At 46.1% G+C, this 20,273-nt stretch overlaps 1 protein-coding gene across 1 annotated transcript in view; it reads right to left on the bottom strand.

The window, feature by feature from the left end:
• Window positions 1-1,016: 1,016 nt before the first annotated feature.
• The window catches only part of LOC144143833 (uncharacterized), a 58,413-nt gene continuing 39,156 nt past the window's right edge, over window positions 1,017-20,273 (bottom strand). The window contains exons 3-8 of the mRNA XM_077675478.1: window positions 16,649-16,824; window positions 13,607-13,787; window positions 12,757-12,987; window positions 11,170-11,413; window positions 5,211-5,275; window positions 1,017-2,433 (exon numbers count right to left, since the gene is read on the bottom strand). Coding sequence (XP_077531604.1) covers window positions 2,300-2,433; window positions 5,211-5,275; window positions 11,170-11,413; window positions 12,757-12,987; window positions 13,607-13,787; window positions 16,649-16,824 — 1,031 coding nt within the window. The 3' untranslated portion in view covers window positions 1,017-2,299. The remainder of the gene's footprint in view (window positions 2,434-5,210; window positions 5,276-11,169; window positions 11,414-12,756; window positions 12,988-13,606; window positions 13,788-16,648; window positions 16,825-20,273) is intronic.

Genomic DNA, 20,273 nt, shown 5'->3' with positions numbered 1-20,273 from the left:
GTAAATGCAAAGTCAGTCATTGACAAGATGTTTTTACGTGTTGTGGGGACAAATTGGTGCCTCTGATAATGTCAAACCGCCAGATTTATTCCAGGGAACCACCCGAAATTGCACATTTTGAATTGGAGGTTGGGCTTCACCGCATGACACGAGCACGGTGCGTGCTAACATCTTTTTCTTATGTCTGACAAACTGTTCCACGCAAGTCGACATTTTTTCTAGGGCGTGTTTTTGAAATGTATCCCTACAAAATGTATATTCTAGTTTTTTTCTACTACCGGTGGTTTGATATACACAACTACTTTTTTATCATTTTTTTCGACAACTTGGCAAAAATTTTGATTTTGATATTTTTTTTCACAATTATGATATATAAAACATTTAAAAAACTGGTGTTATTGGAAAGGCCATAAATAATCTCCATTTTGTGTTCCTGTAATTAGCGCCTAACCAATTTTTTAGCACCCTGAAAATTGGCCTATTTTCCGGCGGTAGAGAAAGAGTTAAAAACCATGCCACAGTGGCGATGCACAGCTTGCACACCTTGTAACCACACTTGTACCAAGGCTTGGTCTCGGGTAGATTTTATAAATTAGAATGATGGGTTATGAAAAGTGATGAGCATTTCCTTAAAAATCATGTGTAGGTTAGAATAAATAGCTTAAATATAAAAACACATCTTACTTTACACTGGCGATGTGGTGTAGTAATTAACAAAACCTTTTGGAAAAGGTCATTCTGTAAATTTCATTCCACTGTTTGTGTTTACAGAATGGCAGAAGTCCTGCTTTCTGAGAGAAATCCAGTTAATGTGTTTCAATGCAGATAAAATACTAGGCGAGTCTGGCAATGATCAGCACATGCTTGTGAAGCTGATCTCATCGCCGCCTTCTATCTATTCCATCCCGTCAACAAGGTTTTCCCCATAAACACTTTGTGCAAAGAACAATAGCTACCACAAAGGCACCTTCAAGGCTGTGTATTTTAACCAGGTATCGACTAGAGAGATGAGCTGCACGAAGACTGCAACTTCCACAGCTGATATGTCACAGGCCAATAGAGGGATTATGGGCATGTTGGCAAGGCTAACTGGTCACAGACGCCAATCATACACTGGAGTGAGCAAGGCAACATGTGGCAAGAGTTGCCATCAAATTGGTAGCAAGCTGCATTGTGAAAAAATTCTGAAGAGTGAAAAAATTCCTGTACAGCCACTCCCACATTGAACCATGTGCCATGTAGAGACATTCTGGCCCACCAAAACCTGAGGCTAGTGTGTCAATAATAATATTACAATTTCAGATTGAGGTATACTGCCTTGATAATTAATATACACGAGCAATTGGTTCTAAGACAGCAAAACATTAGTAGACTGTAGACATTGGATCCAAGTGAGCAACTCCTGTGTTGCTCTTTCAAGTGGTATTTCCACTCAGTGCTCTTTGACACATATGTAACCGTACATTTATGTAACCCTCAAAGCTGGTCATGGTCTATGTGGAGTGAAAGTCTTTAAAAGGCATGCCACAGACATATTTTCCACTATTACCATGACACAGAGCCCACAAGTTTGGGTAGAGCAGGTCTATAGACTGCTTGACATACACGCCATAATCTGTTGAGCTGTTCATTATCACAAAAATGCACACCTTACTGATTTATGCAGAAACAACTTACTCGTAAACGGCAGATGACCACAGCCTTCACGATGACATTTTCTACGACAGCCTGTCCTTCAGGCAGTGTTTGTCTCTGAAGAATTCCACAGTTCACACATCGTGTGCAAACTTCAAAAACTCTGAAAAGTGCACCTGAAGGCATACCATCAGGCTACAACGAAGCGTGAATGCAGTCTGAACTGGAACTAGACTTAGGACAAGGATTTCTGGAAGCAAAATGAAGATGCTGTTTAATGAATTTACATATTTGAATGACTGCTTTGAAGCTCACGAGGCGAGGAAGGCAGTAGTAGATGGATTTTTGAAGCGATGCAAGGCCTGGCCTCGCCTCCCAAACAACCAGATGCCTCATGCTTTTGGAACTAAGTGTGACCACGTACAACATGGTTCCCCCAATGTGGTCACCTGGCCACCAACTATTCCACTCTAAATTATTCAGGTTATCCCATTACACAGTAACGAGGCACCAAACTCATTCAAACAGCCAACAACATTCTAGATTAATCGCCACAAAACACAGTTATGCCAAGGCATTAAAAATCTTTGGGCTAAAAAAAAAAAAAAAAAAACGCAGGAAACACTAACGCTGAATATTGTCAAAGGAACGGTGTTGCAAGGCTCTATGAAGCCTTCTCCTCCCCAGTGTAGTGGAGATGGGCTTGGGCTTGAGCCAGTGGGCTTGGGCTCGGGCTTGGGTCAGTGGGCTTGGGGATATCTGCTTCGCTAATCGCAGACACTCTTGCACCCGGCGCTCCTGAAAAGATGCGAGCACTTGTTAGGCTGATTGGAGGTTTTGAGGGCTAGCGGCAGTCTGCAATCAACTATGCTGCGGGCCCCTTGCCATGCTATGGGAGTCAAATTTAACTGGGTTGTTTTGTTGAGATCAATAGCAATTCAGGGTGCATGGCTGTGGAATGCCACGCTAGAAGTCTGGATGACAATTTTGGAGACTTGTGATGGTTTCTCATTGTTGTGAGGAGTTGTTTTGCCATAACCTCAGGCTTTGCTCAGAAAAAAAAAAAAATCAAAATAAGGGTATTAACACACCAAAACACCAACACCAAGCCTACAAGCAGACCACTTGAACCGTGAACACACCATTATTTTTAAAATTTTACTTTTGTTGATAATAAATCTATGGCAAGAAAACATACACAAAAGACCTTAGCCACTTAACAAACAAGTTTAGTCCTTGAACTAGAAAAGGCACAGGATCATGCTGTACAAGCATGTAATCCTCACTTCAAGCTACAATGCAGACAATCAATTTGGTACAGCGACTGTACAGCCAACACAATACTTGTAGTGATTTACAGTCGAACACGAATATTCGCCTCGAGCGCTGCCTGTAGGGGCGCCGCTGAAATCTCCCTAGCGGCCCGTTTCGAAAGCAGTCGCGGGAGTCACCGGCCCACTCACCACTGTCGGCGTTGCTTTTGAGGCACGTTCGCGACTGATATTTTCCGTTTGCATGCGTTGGAAATACGTATTTATGTGGAGCAGTCACCCTGTTCGCAAATGTGGTGTATATACGAGAGTGTAAATGCATCTGACACGATCTTACTGTGGTACATTCGGTCCGCATAAGCGCCAGGTGTGTGTCACAAGCCGGCGTCACGAAACCGGCATATATGCATGGAGCTGATTGTAATTTCACTGCCCTGAAACATACTAACAGTACCTCCATAAGCAGCGTTCATTCAGATGCTCATGTTACGGCTATACAGTGCGATCTAAATCTGTTTCGTGTGCTTTCATAATCTAGTGGAGCACTCATACCTGACATCCCCCCAGTTACGCTTCATATCTCGGATATTGATCGCTACCCTGAACAAGCCAATGTGGCATAAATTTCACGGACATTCTATGCAATAAGTACGATGGATAATGCAAAATTACGTGCGGGAGTCAGCACAAAGAATTTACGCCTGGGTCGTGTTGTCGCGAGGTGAGCTTTCCCAAACAGTCATCGGTTACATATATCCTCCGCTTATATCCGCGGCCGTGGCTAAACGCTTCTTCAAATCATCATCATATGACACAGGGAGCCAGCAGAATTTAGCACGAAAGTGAAATCAGAAGGCCTTATCAGATACCACACTCTTCCAAGGACACCTTTAATCGCTTGCGAACGTCCTTACTGTATACTTAAAAAAATGTGTCCGCCGAAACGAAAAACAAAATATAGGTGAATATAGGTGAACGCGCTTGTGTGTGATTACTAAAACGGTCATTCCTTGATTTCGCTCCGCATTTGAACATTACGATCATTAAGCGCCCCCCTCCTCCCCCTCCCTGTCTAGGATAATATCAGTGCATTTTGCATCTAGTTGGTCTAGTGAGTTCAACCTTAAGCTGCACTGGGTTTTTTCATTCCCACACGAGCTATTACATTGCTTCCGGAATTGGCAGACCATTTATTTTTCCATGGTTTCATTAACTCTCCTTGGTCCATGCTATCAGGCGGGAGTGGGCACATATTTAACGGCCCACAGACTAGGAATATACTTAACATGTTCGCGTGGCCTCTATTTTTATAGAAGGCACAAGTTACTGTCAGGTATTAGGTAATCACCTCCCCGAATGATATTTTTCTATGACGTATGCATTCAAAACAAGGCCGCATTCGTTGTCCGCGCTGCAAAACGAAACCAACCTCTCATTGTGCCAATATCAGGTCTAAACGAAGCGTCAATAGAATTCACTTGCGCCCGAGATATTCCGAGGGGACAGTGGTGATATGCTGCTGCCGTCGCCGACGTCCGTAAGAGCGGCGAAGAAGCACGCAGTACCGCTTCCCCGGTTAGCTCTTGTGAGCCTTCGAGCACTCTAATCAGGATGCAGCTGTTTTTTGAAGTGCCCCAAACGTACTATTTGCTTACAGACATCACCATAACAAGATATTTAGGGCGCGGAAAGGCATAAAGAAGCGAAAGAGAACCGAAACATTGCATGAGCCGCTATCAGCTGCGCAGCAGACATCCTGCAAGCGCCGCGGAGAAGCGGCAGCAGGCGGCGCAGCGATCGCGAAGCTCGAGGCGTATATTGAACACGGACACATCGAATTGTTGTCAATATCAAACTGTCTGAAGATCCCCTTAGAAATCCTATGCAACAGTATAGCGCTCTTGTATGTGTGTATCAAATCCCGATCACTGGCAGATTCGATATATTGAACGCTGTGCCGTAAGTGCTTCTGCAAGTGCGCTTCTCCCGAGGCAGTGGAGGCAATGATGATGATGACTTCACGCGGGCGCTCAGATAATTTGGATGGCACCTTGATGAGCACAAGGAACAACTCGTGGCTCATTGCAGCTAAATAATTTGTCAAGTCTTCCTGTGCGCAAAATGCAACTAGCCAAAAAGGGGCACCAGACTAACCTGCACATCTTGAAATGCAGGTGAGTGAAAGGTAACTTGAATCAAAAACTGACTTGGTCCCACAACTCCAACAAGCAATCTAATAGAATGCACGGAGGGTTGCACTGTGGAACCTTTAGAGCACAAACAAAAATTTTTGCAGAGACTTGCCTTCGAACGAAAACGACTGTTCCAGGCCCGTGCAGATCCAGGTCACAGGGTAAGGCTCGGACAGGCTGCAAGAGAGAAGTGCAATGCTTATGAGCGATTTTCACACACTAAATTAAAAATGACAGTACACAAGAGGGAAAGTAAAGAAACAAAACCACAGAAATCATCAGAAGGGGATAACGCTCTTGTTGAAAGGGACAGACAGATCTGGTCGGATCTGCGTAGTTCAATAAACACAACTCAAGAACTCGTTTAGGAAACACAACACAAGACCTTTCTTGCCCTTAAATTTAAGAATCTGTGCCACTAAAAAGAATGGTATATAGTACAACCAATGTGTACTGCCGGTGCTGCCTTATGGAACAAACATAAAGAAAGAAAACTTGGTCAGCTTAACGAGCCATGGAGCAAAAGATGATAGTCCAACCCCACTACAACGAATTCTGCTTCAATGAAATATTTCCCATTCTCCATCAGCTAGCCATACAAGCCAATACACAAAAGTCCTCGCCACAACAAACCCCTTGTCAGGCTTGTTTTCACTTCAGCCAAATTTTCACTCACTGGAGCTGGGCTTGAATATTTATTACACAATAAAATAAGCATAACTCCAGCCATCTGCAATATTTTACACATCTACACTGCTTAGCCTCGCTGAAAAAATGTGCCTACATCACCACCCATAAATAAACTCGTCGTTGGATGCCACTGTTTGGTGGTGATAACGATGTGGCTGGCAGTCTTTCCACAAGGCGCAGGCCCAGTTTGCCAAGCCAGAGCTACAGCCAATCTGAATCCAGTTAAAATTATGCGAATGTGCGCTGCCGGATGCCATAATGACACAATGCACCATAATGGATGCGTTGTGAGCAGCTGTCATTGCAGTTTTCATTCTACGATTGTTCATTCAAAAGCAAAAATAACATTTTCCTGTTTAGTCTTGAACCCATGTCATCCTATCTTTACGATGAGCGTGCCCTCACTTTCCAAGGTCCGATGCACATTGCCACAAGCAAGAGGGGGGCTTCCACCGACCTAGCAGCTATTTGCAAGTAATCTGTTCAGTAGACACGACTTTTTTTTCGGGGGGTGGGGAATGCATTTCTTCTCCCTGTAACGTGCTCCCCATGTGCAGGGTAAAAAAGTTTGTTCTGATAGCAAAGGTACGAGTGGTTATCAAACACTCTGTAAATGCACATCCCTACCTTTTTCTAAAGATCGCATTATGTGGTAAATGATGGAGGCAATATTTGGAAGTATTGTTGTTGCCCTTTTGTGGAGTGTTGGAGCAAATTTTGCCTTACAAATTTCCACTTGAACGAAATCTTTTTGGCACGTCCCATCAGCTTCGTTACACTTATGGTCAGGAAACAAGCGCCTTTGATCAGGAATCAAGCTTGGGTGGAAGACATCATATCTCAAATTAAGAAAAAGAAGCGCCAAAAATTTTCGCTTTAACAGCTAGAGCCCCAAAATTTCTTTGAAGGTTTATTTTATGAGGCACTAGTATCGACCACCGGAGAAACAAACGTTACTCCTGCCAGAAGCAGAATCATCTGTCCTTTCTGGAAGCTACTGTTTAAGGAAGACATGCTCCTCAAGCGTTTAGCAGTCGCTCCTGTAGAGATAGTTGGATGTAGGGACACTGGACTTGTTTCAGTGCATCAACTTTATCTGACAAGCTCGCTGCCATCCCAAGTTTTTTTTTTTTTTTTAATGTGTAAACTTTAGTGTTCATCGTCGCTATTGTTAGCACAGATGGAGAAGTACTGGGACGACTTCCCTCCCCAACAGGGGGCCAGAGCGAGTGGATGTATGTCGCGCCAACTCCTTGGGGGGAAAAAGATAACGTACTCCTGATAAAGTGCTGCGAGTGTGTTCTGGACGTGCTGAGGATCCTGGGAATACCATTTCAAGCCTGTAGGCGAACTCTGAAGGACTTTATCGAGTCTTTTGTGTTCGACCACGCCATACGCCTCACTTTTGCAAATTGCAAACGAGGGTGTTTCCAAACCCTCAACTGTACAGTAAATGGCATGGTCTTTAATCCTAGATGCACTCACTGCAACAGCATTGCAGACCTAGTCCACATGGTCTGGACGTGCCCTTCCTATAATGATCCGAACAGAAATAAGGAATCCTGGGAGACCTTATTACTCAACCACAAAGCAGAAGAGCAATGCAAAGTCATTGGTCTCACCCTGACCACCGCTGAATCCCAAGGGATTCTGTCCAACGAGTAGGGGGATGACCGGGGGTCTAGGCTAACACCCTCTCCCTCGTCATTTTAGACGGATGCAAATAAAAGCTACTCTCTCTCTCTCTCTCTCTCTCTCTCTCTCTCTCTCTCTCTCTCTCTCTCTCTCTCTCTCTCTCTCTCTCTCTCTCTCTCTCTCTCTCTCTCTCTCTCTCTCTCTCTCTCTCTCTCTCTCTCTCTCTCTCTCTCTCTCTCTCTCTCTCTCTCTCCCTCCCAAACTTGAAGCATTCCCAACAAGCCTATCAGATGTATAAATTTCTGCTGTTTGTTGTTGAAACCAGCTTCTAGAGGGCTATCCAAAGACGTTTCAACTCAGCACTGCAGACATGTCCGGGGGCTGTCCGGCAGCACCAGTATTCTGAAGAATGTCAGTCACAATGGTGCAGCAGTTAGGCCTTGGCTTCCTGACCGAATGGGCAAACGTTCGAATGCGCTGCTTGAGAGAGAGAATAAACATCTTTGATTTCGAGCTGCTTGAGCACTTTTTTGTTTGTTTCTGTTTAAATCAGTATGCTCTTGAATTAGGCGATCATTCGGTTTTAAGAGCTTTAAATGATTGTTCCTGTTAGAAAAAAGTTACGTTTAGTTAGTTTAGGTCATATTAGGTCCAGTTAGGTCAGGCCATGTCAGGTTAAGTTGGTCAGTTCAGGTAAACTTAGGTTAAGGTACATTAAGGAAAGTCAACATTTTTAAATTAGCCAATCCAGTGATGCTACCGGCTTAGGCCACTTTGGAGCAGCTTTTGGAGCAGGCAAAAATGCGTTTCGGAGCAGCAAAACCAGCTTTTGGAGCAGGTGTTGATAGACGCAATTTTGAGACACGTATTGCATTCTTGATAGATAATCGCTAAAAGCACGTCCTTCAACGGTAATAACAATTAAAAGAACCCACAACATGGATATTTTGTCCTTTTTCTGCATTGAACTTTGTGCAGCGGCCTGCACAAAAAACAAGCTTCATTTTTACACAATAGCAGATTTACTATGAACAAACTAAAAATTGCTCATCACAACAAACATGCTATGTAAAATCGACCACTATTGGAAGGCTATCGTGGGAGCACTGCCCAATAACATCAGTAGCGCCACGGCTTTGACTGCATAATTGAACATGACACTCCTCCCTGCGTTGCACATGCATTACTATTTAGCAGCGTCAGCGCTTCCACCGCAAGGGTCTCAAACTACAAGCCACCGACAGCAGCGCTATTGTTTACAAAGGCAGCGGGCAGCCATTTCTGGCAACCAACATGCAGCACCAGGCTTAACCTTACCCCTTTACGACACGTTTGCTGCAAGCAACCAAAACGCCTCCGTTAATGACAACGTAGCCCATTAGTCCTCCCCCCCCCGCCCCCCTCCTACCCCGAGACTGTGTTAATTCTCTGCGAGGCCACATGCGCACATTTCACCTTCAATTTCCCAGTATGTGAATTCTATGCCTATATGAACTCTACGTTAAATCTAAGACGGGCGTCGTCATATGCCTGCCGTACTCGATAAGCTCTGAAACAAATTCAGGCGTCGTAAAATTGCCGTACTCCCTCGCCGGCGCGCGGCCCGAACTATGTCACCGTTTCCTGACCTTGCATATTATCTCCGCCCCCCCCCCCCCCCCCCCCCCCCTCTTGCACATTGTAAATTCTCATCTGTTTACAGCAAAATCTCGATGATACGAATCTCGTGGCAGGGCGAAAAATATTCGTATCATCCGAAATTCGTGTGAACAACAAAGACCAAAAAACTAACTAAAACAATTTTTTGATTATTTCTTTTTTTACTTTCCGTGACGTTTTTCTGCTTTTTTTTTTTAACCTCCATGTAGCCGAGCGGTCCTTTCTGGACTTCCACCTCCTCACTCGCGGTGCCCAAGCTCACTCACTACAAAACGCGCGCGTCGGCGTTGTGCGCGCGATATTTTCACGCCCGTGTCGGCGATTTGGCGCCCGCGGACGAGAGGGGCACTGGGAGGAGCCTGACGACTTGCGCCAACGGGAAGGCGCGCGCCTCATGGCGGCAGTTACGAAGCGTTCGAGACAGCTGATTGGCTCCGCCGGAGATGCTTAGGCTTAGCACCCCGACAGATATTTCATGGGCGCTTTCACTAACGGGGCGGATGATGTTTTATAGCACCGTTTTCGTTCACATTGTTAGCTCATTTACCGCACAAGAAACTTCATGCGTGCTTTGAGCGGCATTTTAAAGAACAGTTAGAAACCGCGCGGCTCTTGGGCGTCCCGCACCACCTCGTGACCGAAACCGCCGCCATGTTGCCGCGGCCGGCCGCGCCCCGCGCAGCGTGCGGGTGGTTTCGCGGCGACGTCAGCGTGCCTGTGGAGTGCACGGCGCGTTTTCGCGAGCAGAGCACAGCTTGGCCGTTCCTGGAGAAAGAGCGACAAAGAGGGCGGAGAGCCCGTACGTCGCCGTAGCTTGCTCGCTCGGCAGTCGGGCGCCTCGCCGACTCGTTCTTATTATCCGACGGGCACCGCAGGTCCGTTCGTAAGAGCCCAAACTTTTCCCATTTCAAACAGTGCAATTTCGCCGACACTTATCAGAAATTCGTCCCATCTCTAAATTCCTATCACCCAGATTCCACTGTAACTACAACTCCTGCGTCCTCATCTCTTGCCTACTTTTCTTCCAGCACAACTCCGCAGGCACCCAGTCGACGCGTACGCTGTCGGGGCGCGTTGGCGAGCGAGTACGGCAATTTCACGACGCCTGACGTTGTTGCCGAGCTTCACGAGTACGGCACGCATATCACGACGCATATCGCAGCCCGAAGACCGCGAGGCGGACGGTCGCAACAGCGGCAACCGGTCTCGCGAACCCAATAGGTCCCGGATAAGGGGGGAGATTTGATTGATTGTTGATTGTAGGGGTTAACGCGCCGACGCAGCGCAGGCGATGAGGCGAGCCGTAGTGGAGGGCTCCGGATTAATTTTGACCACCTGGGGATCTTTAACGTGCGCCGAAATCTCGTACACACGGGCGTTTTTGCTTTTCGCCTCCATCAGAAAAGCGGCCGCCGCGGCCGGGAATCGAACCCGCGACCTCGTGCTCAGCAGCGCAACGCCTTAGCCACTGAGCCACCGCGGCGGGTAAGGGGGGAGATTTGGCGTTGTGCGCCTACATGCGCAAAACGCATCATCGCCGTTACTAGAGTGCCTAGAATATTTCAGAAATATTCTAGGCACTCTACCTGACTCTACCGTTACCGCTAAAAGGGTCAGTTTGCCTTGGCTCGGATTGCGGCCTGAAAACAAGTGTACCGCGATGTCGCTTTCAGTCAGTTTCGTTTCTGAAAGTCGGCATACACACTTGGGCGCAGGTCGGGCGCAGAATCGCCAAATTTAGAGGAAATGTAGCAGGATGTAGCAGCCAGAGCAGTTGGGCGCAGTTTGGCGCAATTGGCGCAGCGGTAGCATCACTGCCAATCTAAAAACGGTGGGGGGAGTGAAGGAATAAGTGAGAGTGATACGCGATGCTAGGCAATAAACACAGCCGTATGTTGCTTTAGTGAAGTGCTTATACTGACGTCAGACAACTCTAGACACTGTTGACACTGCGAGCGGGTTAAAATCATGGAAAGAGTTAGAATGGGGCGATTTAGGTGCCAAGCACAAGGTGTGCATTGCTACAAAAAAGGCTAAAGATACAAGCAGAATACGCAAGCAAAAAAAGATAAAAACGAAGCGCTCACATGACTCGTCCCCCAACTCCATCCTCGGCCCGGAAGATGGTGACACTGTCTACAAGAGCAAAAGAAGAGACCACATCGTAGATGGATTCCTTGGTTGCAGCCACAGGGAGACCCCTTATCTCCAGAAACTGGGTGCAGGCAGCAACCTGCGGAGTCCTGGTCTCCTCAGAGCAAGTGACCTCAGAGCTGGATCTGGACGGCGAGGACAAAGAGAACTCCTCGATGGCTTCAAGGTCTAAAGTCGCTGCATACAAAACATGAATGGTCTTAACCCTGGTGTGCACATACAAAATATTATCAGAAAATAAATTATGTAATCTTCTAAATTGCAACAAGGTACTTAAAAAAAGAGGACATATCTGGTTTTCGTTACAATTTTTTACAAATTCATGCTTTATTTTACTATTAAAAATTGTAAGCATATACAATGAACTCGTTAAATAGAACCTCAGGGACCGGGAAAATATGTTGTCCATCAAGAGTGGCATTTACTGTGAGAATAGGTTCAGCACTGCACAATGCGAAACCTAGAAAACACCGAGGCCGGTACACTACAGGCACAAACTACTGCATAAAACTAAGCAGATGTTTCTTCTTTTTTTCTTTAGGTACTACTTAAATTGCTAAAAAAAAAGTCACTGGTCTGATTTCATTGGTCAAGAGACAGACAGTGTGGGCACCTGAACACTGAAGCACACCTGTACCTCCAGATCTGCCCCCTTTACAAAAACGTACACCCCTGCAAAATACACCATTTCTGGTTTTCAAAATCCCGCACAGGTTTCCATTAGAACCAGGCATAGCATCATCATCATCATCATTTATTATACCCTTAACCCTTTGAGGGTCACGGCCGTACATGTACGGCATCGGCAAACACTTTCAAAATGGTCAATGAAACACATGTACGGCATTGCTTGTATCTTTAAAAAGCACGCCCTTTTCGCCAACTTCTCTTGCTTGGCATGTGCTGCCACACTTCGGAAATACTTGAAATTTTTTTCTTGCGCCGATGGTTCTTTTTATTTTTTTTATGATTTACTTCGGCGGCGCGTCGGCTATCGCTTGCGGATCCGCTAACGAGGGGGCGCGCTGAGTATTGACCACCGGGCGCCCTGGGGGGTCGCATTTGGCGAAAAAATTCGACCTTCAAAGGGTTAAGGGCCCCTTAAGGGGTATTACATAAGGGAGAAGCAAGTACAAAAATTCCACAGCAGGTGATGATCGATGGTACAGGCATAGAAGTGAGGTAGATTCGTAATGAAACGACAGCAACACAGCAAATATATATACATATATACATAAAGGAACTGTAGCAATAAAAATTAAGATTAATATGAACCATTGATTGGCCACAAGAAGCAATCAATCCTACACATGTGCACACCTGCGGTCTTAAAAATGGCGCTGTTAAAATTGTACATTCACAATGCACTACTATGTTTTACATGCCAACTCTGACACCCCTCGAAAGTGCACCTGGAGCTCTTTGTCACCTGTGACCGCCCTCCGAGTAGAGGCAGCACGCAGATGCAATGGATCCACTGAAACTCCATAAAACCCAGCTGAAGACCCGTCACCACTTACTGCGATGACATGGCTCGTCCTCGTCATCCTCATAGTCCTCATCATCGTCCTCCTCGCTATGCTCGCTGTCTGAGGTAGCGTCTCGGCGCGTACGAGACCACGAGTTCCTCCACGAGTCCAGCTCCAAGGGGTGGCTGAACTCCGACGGGTCGAAGGTTCCAACCTTCCTGCGTGGTGCCTGTGCTCCCCGTACCGGTGCTCTAGCTTGGCTCCGAGTCACCCAACGACTACCTAGAGAGGAGGGGCAGGGAAGACTGGAAAATGTGCAAAACCACTTGACCAAACAACTTAATTCACTAACATGGCTCACCATAGGCAGAACTTCTCTCCCAACGTTGCACCAAATAAGATTTGAATTCACATTAGACAGATGCCAAATAAGTAGCAAAGGAACACTTGGCCAACACCTCCTCAACTCAGACCTGCTATATAGTGCGTACATCAGAATATTTCTATCAGATTCATCTATGTGGCCTTTCCAACAGTAGTCAAATTACCATGGTATATTCCTGCAGACTGAACTTCCCTAAATCCAAATTGCAACTCTAAAATCTTCTTGCATGCTTGGCAAGCCAGGCTTTAATGGAACAGTTGAAGGGCATTCTGAGCCAGCTTGTTGCAGGTGCGAGTAGCCACTTCCTGCTACATTTTGGTCATGCGTGCTCTGACCCGTAACGGGTTCGGTTTTTTCAGCTCTCAAGCGGCGATCACTTTTGCCTTCTTTCCTAAACTACACCAATCTTCCGCCACGCCCCTACTACAAGCTTCCAATCCTCATTCAATGTCCACAACCCCTCTAAGAAGCACGATTCCTCGCGCCATCGGCACACATGGGAGCAAAAGTACGCACCAGAGGGTGCTGCTGTTCCATTGGCAGCATCACCCGTGCGCAACTGAGGCTGGGGCTGGCAAGGCCGCAATTGAGATGTCTCGGGCTGGCCGTGGGACACGGATGTGTTGACGTGTTTGGGCAGAGTCACTCCACTCTGTGGCTCCATGCGCCGGGGCTTTACCAATTGTGCAATGCGCATCTGTTGGACGATTGTAAAAAGCGACAACCACCACCCATGCATGCAAGCACCCAAGATTGTAAATGCCGACTAGCCCAGCACACATGCCATTAACACACACGCACCACATCCATGGCAAAGCTCTTCTGATCCAATGCGAATATCACCAAAAAGAGACTCACATCAGTGCATGCAGACTATAAGAAATTTCATGAAAAGCAAGAAGTCTAGAGTGGTTTCAACTGCACACCATTCTTTTGATGCTTACACCACACCCCCAGTACATGACATGCTTCCATGCTGCGCTTAAAACACAATTACAACGGTTCTAAGCAAAGCAGACTGTGACAAGAAGTTGTAAACCTACAGGCCAGCCCACTAAAGCAACACCCAAGTTGAAGACAATGGGGAGTGGTGCAGGCATCTCGTATGCACTTTTACTACCCTTAGCAGGCTTCAGAATCAGAACACAAATGGTGCTCAAACAAAGCCAACAAAACCCTCACCAGCTGAAAAAAAAGAAGGAAGCTGAAGAAACTGGCTGGTTCTAACCACCACGTTTACACAATGCTATTGCACACCCTTCATTCCCCCTCCGCACCGTGTTGCAACTAAAGACAGCACGATAATTGGGTACAACTTGAGAATGACGACAGATGTTGCCCCTGCACCTCATCATCACAGCTGGCTGTTCCTCCATGCGGCACAAAGAGTGCATTACTGCGAGTATTTTCAACGTGACACGACGAGTCTTTCCAGTGATTTTTCATACTTCTTGTTGTGTTTGGTTTTATGGCACATCAGTTACTGAGGCCATCCTGCGCCAAACAGAAGTTTCTGTGTTAACTCTTGTGTGTGCTTACCCGTGTTTAGGACATTTAAAGCTTGTTTAAGAGCTTTGCTTCTTTTTCATACTTAGTCCGTTTATAAATTACTGTAGCGATGACAAACAAACTGCTTGAGAAAAAGCAGACGACGTCAAGCATTAAGCGCAATCTCCTTTAAAAAGTGGCGTTCATATACAGGTTCATCGTTTTGGCAGAGTGATACACTACATGAGCTAAGCAAACTATGCATTCTTCAAAAAAAAAAAAAGACTTCAGTACACCACAGATACTAAAAGATTTGTAAACAAGGGATGCATTCTAGGCATACAATAATGTTGACTTGATCATACACAAGCAATCCACAATTAATTACGATGAACTCTTCTTCAACATTACTCAGTAGTTTCCTTGCCATGTTTGAATCATTACAATACTGAAGAACCAGTGTGACCACAATAAACACATGCACATGGTTGATACCACATTTCTGCACCAATTAAAGATAGACATAAGCTAATACTCTTCTGCAAACGCCTATTTCTTTTAAAGCATTTTGGCCATCAAAAAATTTAAAAATTTGGCCTGGTGTTTACTGCAGGCGACGCTAAGAGATGATGGCATTTAAGCTGCTTCTGGCATGTAACCCCCCCTTCCTCTCCTTTATCCTTTCTTTTCCTTCCCCTCTACCACTACCCCGCGTATTCCTTCCACCATTTCCCTCCCCACCACCTCTTCTTGCTCAACTTCTCTTCCTCTAGCCTTCTCCATCTTCCCATTTCCCAATCTTTGGGATTGTCCCTTGATGCTTAGAGTTTAGGTCCATTTTTTTCCTAGGAGCTTGTCTCCCCACCCACTGGGGGTCACTCATAACACTCGCCCATTCTCCTCACATCCTTCCTCCTCCCTATAGATGGTATTCACTGATAAGTTTAGCCATCAACTTCTTCGCTTCAACTTCAACCGAAAACAGCCATGTCTGTGCCACTTCGGCACAGACTACCGCCGCTTGTGCCACTGTGCCCGCACATCGCAGGAAAAAAAAAAAAAAAAAAAAAAACGGCGTGCACCGTCTCCCGTTTCAACCCACCGATTCTCAATGGTGTGTCAACAGGTATAATATTAATCGTAGTCACATTGGAGTCGAGTCATTACTTTTCGCTCGGTGAGGGACAGTTTGGAACATCAGACACACACCACGTGCTTAGCACGGACAAGTACCGCCACCTTGCAGAGCCCGACGTAAACAGTGACAGCGCACACACACAAGGTTGCCCATATACATGCCGCACCAGTGAATGAAACCTATACCCACGTCCCTCCATTATTTACCCTAATCCTACTCGTTTACTTTATTCCTTCTCCTCCCTTTTAGTTACCTTCCTAACCCTATTATCAGCTCTCTCCCCCTCTCCTTGCTTTCTATCCTACTCTCTCCTCCTCTTCCCATCCAACTCCAATCCCTAGGCCACAAGAACCCCAAAAGACGTATGGGTGGAACACTAGTGGGTCACTAGCAGTTTGCAGCACATGAGTTACTGGTTGGCAACCCACCCCGTAGGTCCCTGATCAGTCACTGCTGTTGGGTAACCAGTGACCAACAAATTGTCAGCGAGTCAATGACCCACTAGCTAGCAGACAACAGGAAATATTAAGGGTGTTTTACGCGTTGAAGCTACACTTGGGTCTATGAGGTGTGCTGCACTGGATGGCTCCAGATTAATTTTCGTGTGCTGAAATCTCAACACACGGGTGTTTTCAATTTTCATCTCCATCAGAAAAACAGCTGCTGCGGCTAGTATCGACCCTGCATCTTTGAACTCAGCACCACAACGCCTCAGCCACTCAGCCACGACAGCAGGTTTGACCGAGCTTTTCCATCTACCACGTTCACGTAAAAAAATACAGCCCAATCACCAAGCTGGTCAGACAAGTGCAACAAATAGATGTGTAACACAGCACTATCAGCAGCGCCTGGACCATAACGAACCAGTGGGCAGTGCACAGACAAAGAAGCTACCCTGCACACAAGCGAGCAAACAAGGTGTGCACCCGTACCTTCCAGGAATGAGGGATGCCTCGTCTAGCCTGGGGACTGCGGGGGGCTTCTACGGAGACAGCAGCCATTTCCTGGCCCTTTTCCGGAGCAGAGACGATTGGCATGTGCCCTTCTGGATCTGATGACGGTGGAATGTGAACACTTTCTGCCTCCGAGAGATTGGCAGGTCGCTCAGCTGTAACAAAACAAAGGAGGGAGTTAACCTGAAGCTGATAGACACAGGAGTGATTTGTTTCCCCAAACAGCCCAGGCACCCAAAAATATTCATGGGTGTACGCTCACATGCCTGGAATTTGGACTGCAGACTTTCCCCCTGGCAAAGCGTACATTTTAACCAAAAAAAGTAGACCACCACTAATTCCTTTTCCCCATTGCCAGGGCCCAAGAGCAGGCTTTCACTAGTGGCCATCCGAGAATACAGTTACTAAACATTCCATGATGCCAAGAAGAAAAAAAAACTGTGGTCGATTTCTGTCATAGGAATCGGTAAAACACGAAGTGAAATGTGCAGTGAAATTTGCGGGTAGGCGGCTGTCTTGTTGGTGCGCTTCGCGAGACACGTCCTGCTGCCGGGTCGCTTCTGCAAAGGTGTGCTGGCGTCATTTCGCGACGTCATTCCATGACGGATATGACGTCAATGAAATCTTAGTGTATACCGGCATAAAACACTTTCACGTTAAATATAAAACCCGAAAACGAACAACCCTAAGTATAACATACTCTATAGTACTAAAGGTTGCTTCCCCGCAAGCAGATTCTGTGTGCAGGGGTGCACACTTTACAGGCCGCTTGCTTTGTTGTACTATCGTTATTTCCGTGACGGATATGACGCAAGTGAAATCTTGCTGTATCCGGGAGTAAAACACTTTCGTGTTAAAAAAAAAACCCATTGCGCTTTACCTGTTACCATAACAAAAGCCCTTGTTTAAATGTTACAAGTTACAATAGATGTTGGTATCCCTGAGAACAGCACCATACACAATGATTGCAAAAAGCTGCAAATGATACTGCCCTTTCCAAATGACACTTGAGACAGCAGGTCTCATCCACAATTGACATAAGAAGGCATAGTAAGAAATAAGAAGGCATAAGACATGGCTTTTGAGACCACGTCATATAACCAGGGGTCAAGCTTGGCCTCTGTGCTGGTATCCCAGGCCTAACATGCAACAAACAAGTCACACGATTCGGAAGTGGATTGTCTTCCCAATAGATGAATGGCCAAAAAAAAAGCCGACATACACAGAATGTGAAAGCTCAGAATGGAATCATATCTAAGCATACAAGCCTCTACAAACTAAACGACGCTTTCTCTACTGTGGCAGGTTATTTATCACTGCCTTCTGCTGTAACTGCTGTAACCTGACTTACTCATACTAGAGAGCTATAGCAGCGTGGCGAACCGTCCCAGTACGGTACCCAGTAAGAGACTGGCACCCCTGCACAAGCGCAGAGGCAGCAAAACCGGTTGTGCAGAAGCGTAGGTGTGCTGACCTTGTACCGGGTGCAGTACCAGGACTGGTACTCTGGAGAGCTCTGCTATAACTCTACTGATGGATACACCGGTAGGGTTCAATTATCTGCCTACCCGCACCAACTGTCCTGCCGGTTCAACTCTGCTTATGACAGCATACAATGCATACTAACGTCTGCATTCAAGCAAACACAAATGTTGCAGTAATGTTATACCAATTATACCCATCAATGGCAGTTTACAGCATGGCAGTTCATGTATGTTAAAGAGACAGACTAGCGATTTTTGAGGAGTACACACACTATCCCAAATGAAAAGGAATCACTTAAAGGGGCCACGAAGACAAAATGCAAATTTGGTTCATTCAAAGCATTGCCCCGTTAGAATCATGCTGACACCACTTTTAACGTAAACTTCGCTCAAATAAGCTGTATAATTAAAAGAAAAGGGAATGACCATGTGACCCACTAGCTCATTTCCCGCAACAGAACCTTCATACCAGCCAACTCTGAGATTGGCGGAGGGCGGCAAAAGCAAACGCAAATTAGGCAGAACTTATAAGCTAGCCGAACGAGCTATTTGTGCTTAAGTTTAGGGCACATTCTTTTTATATCAGTAAGAGTGGTGGGACAAACAGTGGAAGTTACAAAAGCACACATAAACGTACCCATGCGTACTGCTATTGGTACTGCGCACTATGCTTCGTTTAGATGCACAGCACTGCGGGGCTTTCAGGTTGTCTCAGACGACACTGGCCGATTTACACAAGCGTCTTATGCGACTATATTTGCCAAGCGAAGCACCACGTTATACGAAACGATTATTTTCTCCATGAACAAAAATATGCCAGGTTTAGATATGGTCACAAACAAACCAAAGGCAGAAAAAACCTGGGCGCAGTGTGGTGGCGCCATCTAGGTTGACTAACAGTAAAGAAGTCTCCGCTCCACACCAAGTTTAGCTGAAAAACCTGTTCTTATGATGTCATTGCAAACGTCGTTCAAACGCACGTCTTGGTGCGCGAATCAAAATTTTAACCTAAATTGATTAATTTCGCAGTGAATAAAGCATCGTTTGCTCCTGGACAAGCAGTGGGGGCACTATAGAACACAAACACTTTCTAATAAAACGACTTGTGTTTTGTCTTCAGGGCCCCTTCAAAGCACCTTGAACCGAAACGGCCTTCCTTATAGGGTCCTAGAACCTTTGAAAGCCGAATTTTCACATCTGCCAGCCTCACGTATGCAGCCAGAAGAACTGATGGCAACCATGACAGCGAGCTCTGCAGCAATGTACTTTTAACAGCACGCAAGATTAAAACGGTATTTAAAAACTTGTTCGGCTAAAACAACAATATTCCTTCATGCAGTTTTCGAATCACGCATCGAAATCGACTCAATAGGTGACCGGTAAAAAGCGCAAAGGCTCATGGGTGCATTGTTTTCTCCCGCGGAGGGCCGCCACTTCCGTTTCGGGAGCTCTCCTGGCCTCCCGTAGGCCGTCGGTTTTCACGCGCGTGTGTGCTTGTTGTTTATCCGTTTCCACAGGGGGGAAAAAACACTCATACATCGGGAATTCCATAAATAACAACGATTGACCATACTAGGGGTTTATCTGACAGGTAAGCAACCTGTGACAAATAAACAACACGCACACACGCACCTGAGAGCCGCCGGCGCACGCAGGCGTACGGGAGGGCAGGAGAGATCTCGAACCGGAAGTGGCGGTAGCAGACAACGTACCAATGAGCCTTTGCGCTTTTTACCGGTCACCTATTGTTTGGACACGTAACGTGGCGTCGCATCTAGATGCCACGTGGCGCCACCTTTCAGACTTCAGAAAGTTTAGTGCAAAATTAAAACTATTACTGCCAAGTCATCTTGAAATTTGTTGTGGTTACCCCGATACGTGGCCTTCATATGACCCCCAGGATGCAGACTCCACAAACCACAGTTGAATGTCCCTTTAAGGAGGACTCTCCTGATCACACTCCTATGGGACTTGCTAATTCATGACCTGCGGGCTGAAAAATCATTGTGTACCGATACGAAAAGTGTTATATAGCCATATAAATGTTTATCTCGTTTAACCATATATCTCGTTTTAAATATCTCATTTAACCATATGAATGTTCCCAATGGCCTAGTTTG

This window comes from Haemaphysalis longicornis, unplaced genomic scaffold, assembly GCF_048455015.1.
Source record: "Haemaphysalis longicornis isolate Haplotype H1 unplaced genomic scaffold, Haemaphysalis longicornis Haplotype H1 scaffold_1, whole genome shotgun sequence".
In the NCBI taxonomy this organism is placed as follows: Eukaryota; Metazoa; Arthropoda; class Arachnida; order Ixodida; family Ixodidae; genus Haemaphysalis; species Haemaphysalis longicornis.
The sequence above is the reverse complement of the archived record's forward strand: the minus strand, read 5'-3'. Positions and strand labels throughout refer to the sequence as shown.